The sequence below is a fragment of the Hyla sarda genome, chromosome 1, assembly GCF_029499605.1.
Source record: "Hyla sarda isolate aHylSar1 chromosome 1, aHylSar1.hap1, whole genome shotgun sequence".
Taxonomy (NCBI): domain Eukaryota; kingdom Metazoa; phylum Chordata; class Amphibia; order Anura; family Hylidae; genus Hyla; species Hyla sarda.
In genome coordinates, this window is record NC_079189.1 from 276,819,268 (window position 1) to 276,831,394 (window position 12,127).

Consider the following 12,127-nt stretch of genomic DNA (forward strand, 5'->3'; position numbering starts at 1 on the left):
TGCAGAACACCTTATAAATGTCTCTATTTCAAAAGGCGCAAACTTTTGACACAAAAATTTGCTGCAACAAAAATAAACATAATGATAAATCCCCCCCCCTACTGTATTTCTGTTACATTATTATGAAATCCAGCAGATTGTGCTTTCCTGTGAGATATGAGATGTGGAAATAAGTAAGGCTCCATGCACACAACAAACGCCATACAGTCAGGGGCAGGAGGCCTCAGAACCAGATCATAATGTGGTATAATATGCCATATTGGGAGAGAAGTATATAGGTATCTATTATCTATGTATCACTTGGCTGCAGTCAGAGCTCTTCAATATTGTGCTATACCTGTCATGAAGTAGTTAACCCACCGCCTTTGCAGTCCAAGGGAGGGAAGAGTAAGCAGAACTCCTCCCTTACCCCTGCAGATGCCAGGGGGCACAGGCCAGATGGGTACGGCCAGTGTGTATGGAGAGGAGGGGACATGTAAATAAGGAGGAGGTGATACTGTCTGGGAAGGAGGGGGTGTCGAGAGGCAAGGCTGGTGGGGGTGACTAGAGGGTCAGGGTTAATGTGGAGAGACTGAGGGAGGTGCACATGACAAGCAATGTGAACATAGAGTTTGTGTCAGGGCTGACATGAGTTAATTCTGTGTGGACATGTGGGCAGGAAGTGTGACCCATTATTATATTCCCTGGCCCAACATGACACGGTCAGGTGCCAAGCACACTGTGCACACATAAAGCCTGTGTGGTACTGCTGGGGCATAGAGGGAACGGGGTGACGTCCCCTTAAAAAGGAGGTGGCAGTGTAACTAGGCTCTGTTCAGAGGGCAGCGTTATTTTAGGGTTCTCCTTCTCCCCAGCTCTGTCTCCCCTCCCTCCGGCCCAGTAATTCCCCAGCTGGAGCGGCGGGGAGGGCAGTCCACGAGCTCACACTATGTTACTCAGCATTTCACTCACAGCACCGCGTACAGGAGACGGGGGCACCGGGACCCGCAGTGGCCACTGAGACACGACACAAAGGGACCCTGATGGGCAGCTCACCATCACCTTTCTCGTGTACCCGCCTAGCATGGACCCGGGAAGAGCCCCTGGCACCTCCAGCCTAATTGTGGATGCCTAATTGTAGCGGGCACAGCGAGTGAGGGCGCGGGATCATGGTAGGTGACAGTGCCAGCACACCGTGGGTGGGGTGCTGGGCATCCAGTGTCCAGATACCCGGCTGTGTGAGTGGCACATGATTGTGGGCTGGTGAGGGCAATGCTGTCCTTGCACTATTAGTTAGGGCACCCCTATCCCCATCTCTTTACGCTTCTATGTCTAGCTTTATACCAGAGGAGGGGAATTTAGGACAAGGGGGTGGGGAGATTCTGCTGTAACAGATTAGAGGATGGAGCTGGTTAAAAATGGCCGTGTAGGAAGGGGAGGACCTGGCGCAGACATCGGGGCCAACTTGGAGGAGAAGCAGGGGAGAGCTTCTTCTCTCAGACAAGTGTCCCGGCCAAGGCCGTATTAAAGGGACAGTGTCCGCTTCGCCAGCTCCAGAAGTTACTAAAAGAGATGGCAGTCAGTGACGGGGGGATAGGGTGAGCGCTGGATCGTACATGCCTCCCGATCACGGCTATGTAGGACAGCACTGTGTCCTGATCTCAACCCAGGTAGCGAACTGGCACATGCAAATGAGGCAGAGAGGGGCAGCCCGGCTGAGCTGGTATCCGCATTGCTTTCTGCTGCAGTGCCCCATCGCCAGCCTCATCCGACCGGGAGCATCCGGGCATTGGAGAACTTTCCGTACACCAGCGTGTACCATAGACTGCTAGTTTCTCTACCGATATAGGAACAGTTCATCCTGTACGAGGAGATCTAACCAACCGTCCTAGGAATCCAGCTGATCCTTTATCACACATAAAACAGGAGTGCATGCTGTATAAGATCCTATACTATGAGATAAAAGGACATCCTATATATAATCCTATACTATGAGATAAAAGGACATCCTATATATAATCCTATACTGTGAGATAAAAGGACATCCTATATATAATCCTATACTGTGAGATAAAAGGACATCCTATATATAATCCTATACTATGAGATAAAACGACATCCTATATATAATCCTATACTGTGAGATAAAAGGACATCCTATATATAATCCTATACTGTGAGATAAAAGGACATCCTATATATAATCCTATACTGTGAGATAAAAGGACATCCTATATATAATCCTATACTAAGAGATAAAACGACATCCTATATATAATCCTATACTATGAGATAAAACGACATCCTATATATAATCCTATACTATGAGATAAAAGGACATCCTATATATAATCCTATACTATGAGATAAAAGGACATCCTATATATAATCCTATACTGTGAGATAAAAGGACATCCTATATATAATCCTATACTGTGAGATAAAAGTACATCCTATATATAATCCTATACTAAGAGATAAAACGACATCCTATATATAATCCTATACTATGAGATAAAACGACATCCTATATATAATCCTATACTATGAGATAAAAGGACATCCTATATATAATCCTATACTGTGAGATAAAAGGACATCCTATATATAATCCTATACTATGAGATAAAAGTACATCCTATATATAATCCTATACTGTGAGATAAAAGGACATCCTATATATAATCCTATACTATGAGATAAAAGGACATCCTATATATAATCCTATACTATGAGATAAAAGGACATCCTATATATAATCCTATACTGTGAGATAAAAGTACATCCTATATATAATCCTATACTATGAGATAAAAGTACATCCTATATATAATCCTATACTATGAGATAAAAGTACATCCTATATATAATCCTATACTATGAGATAAAAGTACATCCTATATATGATCCTATACTATGAGATAAAAGTACATCCTATATATAATCCTATACTATGAGATAAAAGTACATCCTATATATGATCCTATACTATGAGATAAAATGACATCCTATATATAATCCTATACTATGAGATAAAAGTACATCCTATATATGATCCTATACTATGAGATAAAATGACATCCTATATATAATCCTATACTATGAGATAAAAGTACATCCTATATATAATCCTATACTATGAGATAAAAGTACATCCTATATATAATGCTGTACTATGAGATAGAAATGCTTCCTTAATATAATCCTATACTATGAGATAAAAGGACATTATATATATAATCCTATACTATGAGATAAAAGTACATCCTATATATGATCCTATACTATGAGATAAAAGTACATCCTATATATAATCCTATACTAAGAAATAGAAGAACATTCTATATATAATCCTATACTATAAAATAGAAATGCATCCTACTTAGAATTCTATCCGATTATGTAGAAGTGCATCCTATATATAATCCTATACAATGAGACAGAAGCTAATTCTATATATAATCCTATACTATGGGACAGAAATGCACCCTATATACTGTATATACTATACTATGAGACAGAAGCTAATTCTATATATAATCCTATACTATGAGACAGAAATGCACCCTATATACTGTATATACTATACTATGAGTCAGAAATGCACCCTATATACTGTATATACTATACTATGAGACAGAAGCTAATTCTATATATAATCCTATACTATCAGACAGAAATGCACCCTATATACTGTATATACTATACTACTAGACGGACATGCATCTTGTATAGAATACTATACTATGATGTGTAAATAAAAGTGCATAGACATGCTACATACTGAACATCTGCATAGGTAAGGTTGACTTCTCTTAGATAACTGAAAAGATACTAAAAAGCAATATAGGCCAAATGTCAATGTGTGTTATGAAAGCAATGACAATTCTGGAGAATACTTCTGATCTGTAGGCTTGGATCCAAACGTTCACCTTACTATGCTGCAAACCTATACTAAAATAGTAAAGCTATGTTCACAGTACTGCACTTTCTTTATGCTATATGTATTAAAACAAAGTTTATTGTATAGGTCATAAGTGCAGAGTCTAAAACCAGCTAACTTTTACCAGCCTGAACTTGAAGACTGACCTAAGGAAAACGTTATTAATATAGTGATAAAAGGACAGATATCCAATATTTGTAAGTAAAGTATCCAAAATCACTTAAAAAGTGTTAAACTCTGGAAAGGCATAGAAACTACTGAATGCTCTTACAGCATGGTAATTTCTGTATCTAATCTATACATCTATAATAGAAAATAGCACTATATCTAGAAGAAGAGTTTCCCAAGTAACCCTTTCAGCGCTGTAACTTAAGAAAGTAGTAGCAGTTGTTCTTTAACTGGTAGTAAAATCTCACCAATCTCTCCTTGAAGACTGTGGCACGTTCATTCAGGAACTGACACATCACTGGTTAACCAGGCGGGTGCCCAGGGAGCTGTACGGCTTGTCACCCATCAGTGTCCTCATTCTTTGTGCATGGATACTATATCTTTAAAGGGATGTCATTTTATATTAGTTTTTTTAAGTAGTGTAGGATGGGCCTGTAGTAGGACGTCACCCTTTTCTCTCCTCCTCCCCCCTCCTTCCCACTCTCTCTCTCTTTTTCTGTCTTTTTTATTCTATCGTTCCTCTGCTCATTTTCCTAATGGAACACAATTCACAAAGTTGCCTTCTACCTCCGTGTGAGGAAGCCTAAATTGAGCAGTGTGCGAGAGGAGAGTTCCCGGATTTTTAAAGCAAACCCCCCCTGCACCATCCAAATCTGGAATTACCAAAGGAAGCTGTATTGTTTTTTTTTATTTTCTTTAATGTGTATTTTGCAGGAATATTTTTATTTTTGGGGGGATACAGAAAGTTTGATGTGGGATCGCAGAAGGAAAAGCGAGTGGACAGCTGCTGCCTGTGACTCAGTAACTTTGTGTATGTAACAGTGAAGTATAAGAGGATACCCTATACAGTCATGTATGCATCACCTTTATGTCTGACACAGGTAAAGTGACTTCTATCCAGTTATTCTGTTTTGCAGATTGAATTACTTTTCTCCCACCCTGTTTGCTACTTCCCGCTGCATTGTAGAACCTTGTCATATACAGCTACGTTTGCATCTTTCTAGGATGTTTAATGCATGGCAGTGGAGGTTTTGAGCATTTGCACCCAGATCAAACAGCACAGTAAAGGAAAGTGTCTATGCTTATATGTTAGGATTACGGTAGTTGTGACAATTGAGGGTTTTCACAATATGGAAAAATAAAGAAACAACAAACTTGGAAGGAAGTGCTTATGTCCTCAAAGAGGTCATGTTTTTACGCTTTTTTTTTTTTTTTTTTCATTGTAGCTGAAAATATCAATTCAGCTAAAGTTTTGGGTATATGTTTTAAGAACTTTTTCTTCCTCAGGAATGTTTTGCAGGCCGTTCTTTGCTGATAAAAAAAAAAAAAGCTAGTCACATGTCAGGTCCGCCCCACACCCCACACCCTATTGCCCGCTCTTTTCTGGGATGTGTATTTTTTATGTTATAAATAAAATTAATATCTGTCTCTCTCGGAAGCATCTCTTTTCGGAGAGTTGCTTTGGGAAGTTCTGTACAGATAAAGGAAGGCTTTTTGTTCATGTCTTATTAAACATGTCTTACAGCATAGAATTAGTGCTGTTATTCCCGGGGTGTGGGTATTTTATAGATTGGCCCTTGCTCTAATGTGATTAAGCTTGGTAACCACTGCAAAACAAAAACGAAGTCCAGCTTGCTGTGTATGTTATTGCTCACTCAAATGGCAGCCTTGGGGTTAATGGACTGGCGGGTGGAAAAGGCCTGGTGCGTGACGTGACCTTGGCCTTGTATGACAGCACTCCCAATGAGCAGCAGCAGAAGCCAATTGTTCGCAGCCTTATGCTATTTTGATGCACCTGCAGTATAAATTGCTATCTCTTTCTTCACATATAGTTAATTATAAATGTTTATGTAGGTGTGTGTCACTGTGTTAATGCATGTAAAGAGTTAACGGGACCTGGCTTTAACTTGCAAAAATAAAGCATGTAATATTATTGTGCACCGTTGCATAATCGTGGAAGTATTTACTATGAAGTTTATTTTAAAGCTAAACATTGTAGACTGATCAGAATTTTACACTGAAAATAAATCAACAACTAAACAGCTTTATACAAAGAAGCATAGTGGTGCAAAGAAACATTAGCCGTGGCATAGTAGGTTTTAGGAGTTTCCCGGAGGGAATGAATGAGCATAGTGCAGCATTGCCTTACTATGTGCAGGACACATATACCCAAACTTGTTTACATATGTGTTGGATCATATAGCACTGGCAATGTCCCAATGATCACTTGGGATAAATCTACATGGAAAGTTACAAAGTGGAAAAGATAATTTCATCTATCATGTTGGCAATTGCCTCTTCCTAAGGATTGTATGTAGTATAACGTCTATTAAATACAAAGCATTTTCTTTTTCATTTGTCTCATTGAGAGTTGTACTCAGATGAACCTTCATGTGATTTTGTGCCCTCTCTAAGAGCAGCACCTAGTAGAGGAATAGAAGCTAAAGCTTCCTATTGGAATCAGTAGAATGTGGATTCTTATGCAGAATCTGTGTCAAAATCCACAATAAAAAATTCAGTGTGCACAAGGCCTTTCTAATGTTGGTGTAACTGAATGGACACAAATATTGTTAATTGTGTTTCAAAACCTACTTCTAGAATATGGTGTAGATATGGTGTTTGTTTTGCTTGGTTAGGCAGCAGTGGGGCTGAATGGCCACTTGGTCGTTCCCCCAGTGGTCGCTGCCCAGCACTACACCAGTGTCAGGTTAGGGACCCACTGTGACTAGGTGGCCTTGACGTGGCGAGTGGGCTTGTACTTTTGTACTTTTTGATAAAAATGTATACTAACCTGTTAGTTTTTGAAATTATGCTGAGAAGCAAGTACATCAAAATACAAATGGTGGATTTGTGGCTGTGTTGCTCTATTTGTGTTGTACAGATTTTTTTTGTGCTTACACCTTTTAATCTCCTTTGTGAATACATTAATTTTACAGTTGTCTTATCATAGTTATATTAGGATTTTCTCCTTCTATGCACTTATATATTCATTATACTATGATTTTTGTACCAAAGTTCAACTTTGTTTACAAGATTTATCCAATACTAGCTGAGTACACGACGTTGCCTGTTTTTTCTACCTAATCCTTGTGGGGGAGGAAAAATCATATCATCATATCCTAACCTCACGTCCCGTGCTCATATTCTGTCCTCATATCCCAACCTCATATCTTGATCTCATATCCCGTCCTCATATCCTGTCCTCATATCCCATCCTCATATCCCGTCCTCATATCCCATCTTCGTATCCCGTCCTCATATCCCGACCTCATATCCTGACCTCATGTCCCGTCCAAATGTCTCGTCCTCATATCCCAACCTCATATCTCATCCTCATATCCCATCCTCAGGTGGGGCGGAGTTGTAATAAACAGATTGCAGGCCGAAAAAAGAAGGAGGCGTGATTTTGTGGAAGTGGGTGTGACTTTCAAGCCAGACCAATGCACAAAAAGGGTAGAAAATAAAAGGGGTGTGGCTTAAATGGTTTCGTTTTTTTTTAGATGGGGTGTAGTATGCGAGTGGGGTGTGGCATTTGGGACGGGTGTGGAAGGACTGATGCACTCACCAGGAGATGCAGAGCTTGGAGTAAGGTACTGGAAGTCCTATATACTTGCATGGGACTTAAGACAAAAACCCCATCCTTCACGTAAAGGGGTAGGTTAGGGTTCATTTAACTATCATATATTTTTATTTGACATAAAAGTAACATGTGTACTAAGTTTCATAAAAATGTCTTCAGCCATTTGGAAGTAATGCTGGATCATACATTTCCCATAGACTTGCATGAGACTTTAAACAAAAACCCTGACCCTCACAAATGGGGGTGGGTAAGGGTTAATTTATCTATCCTATATTTGTAGTTGACATATTAGTAACATGTGCGCCAAGTTTTATTGAAATATCTTCAGCCGTTTGGAAGTGATGCTGGAACATACACACACACACGCACACATTGAGTTTTATATATATAGATGTGAAAAACGAGAATTAACAAAATTGCCATATGACAAATTGTAATAAATTGTCCGTTGGACACCACTGTACCTTTCTATAGCAGCACGACAACCTATTACATTTTTTTAAAAGTCTGAAATTTTTCCAGCAAAGTTATTTTTTTGAAACTTTAAGTGTTAAAAGTCACTACTGGAGGTGGTCATCACATATAGATGGGTCCTATAAATAGTTGGATGTCTCTTACTGTTACTGTAAAATTCACCTCATAATTTACCCCAATATCCTTATTATTTACTGTTGAATGTGCATTCTTCATTGTGTTAAATGATAAATAATGTTAATGCCAAATTATAATATGTTCTGGTGCAATGATCTCTGTAAACCTGGGCACATCTTATCTGCCTTTGCTACAGCTGTAGAAAACTTAAATGCTTGATAGGAAAGCAATACAAAATATTGTGAGCTAAAGTGAGATACGTATGTAAATTGTGTCTGCTAACATACTTCCACTATCCATGTATATTACTAAGTGCACATACACAGAATCAGTGTCCTCATATAACCTTACTTTCTGTTCTCTTAACACAAACACCCCTCTCCAGCTCCACCTGTTCTTACTCCGGAAGTAAGACCTCCCCCTTCCATTTCTTGCATTTGCTTTGTGAAGTTAACCATTCATCAACCAACAGCACCCTTTATAGCCAAGAGCTCTCTTCTACATTGTCTTTCATGTAAAAGATTGAAAGTTATATAATGTTTATGTATTCTTTTCATCAAGAAATACATAGTGCATTGATACAAATGGCATATGCTTCAAATGTTCCTTTTGTGCGATGTATGGTTTGGAATTTCCCTAATGGGATTCTTTACAGTTTCAACTTTACAGTAAAAAGTCACTACACTACACTAGACTTTCCAATAATAACATTATTAAACTGAGAGGCAAAATATAGGGAACTTTCATGGCAGATCAATATGTTTGTATTAAATACATTTTTTTTTTAAACTTTAACCCTCACACACATAAAAAAAGAAAATTCATGTGTGCTTTATGTACAGCAATTAACCCAACTCATCACAGGAACTGTAATGAACTTCCCTTCCAGGAGAACTCAGGTTCTGCCTAGTGACGCTCCTAGAAGTTCTATCAGGAGCCACCTACCACACCACCCTTCCCTTAGCGACATACATTGACAAATTGTAAGATCTCCCTAGTCATATGATAGATGCTTACTTAAAAAGGTGAAGGCTTTTTTATTTTTTTTATTTTTTTTTAAATATATATATAAACTCCAACCTCCCCTTGAAAGAACCCCTTTAACCCCTTAAGGACCGAGGGTTTTTCCGTTTTTGCATTTTCGTTTTTTGCTCCTGGCCTTTAAAAAATCATTACACTTTCAATTTTGCACCTAAAAATCCATATGATTGCTTATTTTTTGCGCCACCAATTCTACTTTGTAATGACGTCAGTCATTTTGCCCAAAAATCTACGGTGAAACGGAAAAAAAAATCATTGTGCGACAAAATTGGAAAAAAAATGCAGTTTTGTAACTTTTGGGGGCTTCTGTTTCTACGTAGTACATTTTTCGGTAAAAATGACACCTTATCTTTATTCTGTAGGTCCATACGATTAAAATGATACCCTACTTAGATAGGTTTGATTTTGTCGTACTTCTGGAAAAAATCATAACTACATGCAGGAAAATTAATATGTTTAAAATTGTCATCTTCTGACCCCTATAACTTTTTTTATTTTTCTGTGTATGGGGCGGTATTAGGGCTCATTTTTTGCGCGGTGATCTAAAGTTTTTAACGGTACCATTTTTGCATTGATAGGACTTATTGATCACTTTTTATTCATTTTTAAATGATATAAAAAGTGACCAAAAATGCACTATTTTGGACTTTGGAATTTTTTTGCCCGTACGCCATTGACCGAGCGGTTTAATTAACGATATATTTTTATAATTCGGACATTTCCGCACGCGGTGATACCATATATGTTTATTTTTATTTACACAGTTTTTTTTTATGGGAAAAGGGGGGTGATTCAAACTTTTAATAGGGGAGGGGGTTCATTGATATTCATTCACTTTTTTTTTTTCACTTTTTTTTTGCAGTGTTATAGCTCCCATAGGGACCTATAACACTGCACACACTGATCTTTATCATTGATCACTGGTTTCTCTAGGAAACCAGTGATCGATGATTCTGCCGCTTGACTGCTCATGCCTGGATCTCAGGCACTGAGCAGTCATTCGGCGATCGGACAGTGAAGAGGCAGGGCCCTCCCGCTGTCCTGTAAGCGAACAGGGCCCTCCCGCTGTCCTGTAAGCTGTTCGGGATGCCGCGATTTCGCCGCGGCTATCCCGAACAGCCCACTGAGTTAACCGGCACTTTTTACTTTCGCTTTTAGCCGCGCGGCTCAGCTCTGAGCGCGCGGCTAAAGGGTTAATAGTGCGCGGCGCCGCGATCGGCGCTGCGCGCAATTACAGGCGGGTCCCGGCTTCCCTATGACGCCGGACCCGCCGTGATATGACTGTGTAACCCCGCGTTATATCACGGGAGCAGGACCAAGGACGTACTGGTACGTCCTTGGTCCTTAAGGGGTTAAATCATTGAAAATATTTTTTTGCCAATGACATTGTCACCCTGAGGGCTCTCTACTGTTGGTGTGTGACACCTCCTGGCAGTCATAGCCATAGCCTTCTAGCTGGCCCAGTCCCTGCTTCTCTACTTCTCTGCATGTTTCTCCTACTCTTACTTAACAGTTTTCTGTTCTATCCGTAAGGTGCACACTGGTCAATATTTACAAGGAATCACCTGTATCAGGCAACTTCACTCTCACTAAGCTGTCTGAGCAATATGTTTCCTTTTGTTTTAGCAAAGATGTTTCTCTGCATTTGTTTTCTTTACAGTTTACCCTATTAAAAAAAAGGTAGACTAGATAAAAGTGCCTCGTGTATTACCCTTGGAATTACTGACCCTTTTCAAGGGTCACAAATAGAGGATAGGTAGTCAAGATGGCCGTTCACCTTGACCAAAGAAAGAGTGCACCTATCTCCCCAACTAGTGGGGTAGTAGGCTAAAGAGGATAAAGCTGCTTAGTCTGTGAGGTTACAGATGATGGGGGCTAACCGTCCTGTCCAAATGCGATGAGCCTCTATATCAGGTGCTGCTTTGATGCAATGTAGATGGTATTTCAATGCCTATGGCATATGTTTATTGAAGAGTGTGATAATAATAAAACAATTCTGCGTTTCAAGAACTTAGGTCCCCTTTCTCCGATTTTAAAGGGGTACTCCGGTGAAAACCTTTTTTTCTTTTAAATTAACTGGTGCCAGAAAGTTAAACATATTTTTAAATTACTTCTATTAAAAAATCTTAATCCTTCCAGTACTTATTGGCTGCTGAATACTACAGAGGAAATTCCTTTCTTTTTGGAACACTGATGACATCACGAGCACAGTGCTCTCTGCTGACATCTCTGTCCATTTTAGCAACCATGCATAGCAGATGCATAGCAGATGTATGCTAAGGGCAGCATCGTGGCTTAGTGGTTAGTACTGCTGCCCTGCAGTGCTGGGGCCTTGGGTTCAAGTCCCACTAAGGACAACAGTAAATAAATAAAGACTTATTATTATTATAATAACGTCAGCAGAGAGCACTGTGCTCGTGATGTCATCAGAGAGCATTCCAAAGAAAAGAATTTCCTCTGTAGTATTCAGCAGCTAATAAGTACAGGAAGGATTAAGATTTTTTAATAGAAGTAATTTACAAATCTGTTTAACTTTCCGGAGCCAGTTGATTTAAAAGAAAAAAGGTTTTCACCGGAGTACCCCTTTAACCTGAAGAAGGGGGCTAAACCCTTGAAACACATTATTGTATTGAATAAACATATGCCATAGGCATTGGAATACCATCTGCAGATTTAACTTTCTTATTGAAGCGAAGCAGTGCCTGATATAGAGGCTTTTCATTGTCTTTACAGTGTATGACTCTGGCTTTCCTTACTGACCTCATCATAGACTACTACCTTCTACTGTTTTGTACCTGCTGTGTCATATGACTTTGGCTTGTGGT

General features: G+C 39.4%; 1 protein-coding gene across 3 annotated transcripts in view; it reads left to right on the top strand.

The window, feature by feature from the left end:
• The first annotated feature begins 550 nt into the window (after window positions 1–550).
• NFIC (nuclear factor I C) overlaps window positions 551–12,127 on the top strand; it is a 293,718-nt gene continuing 282,141 nt past the window's right edge. The window contains exons 1-2 of one of the 3 annotated variants that reach the window (XM_056572735.1): window positions 551–1,151; window positions 4,805–4,971. In XM_056572735.1, coding sequence (XP_056428710.1) covers window positions 4,942–4,971 — 30 coding nt within the window. In that variant the 5' untranslated portion in view covers window positions 551–1,151; window positions 4,805–4,941. Of the gene's footprint in view, window positions 1,152–4,485; window positions 4,972–12,127 lie in introns of those variants that run through there. The other 2 variants (XM_056572744.1, XM_056572724.1) reach the window with 2 other exon arrangements.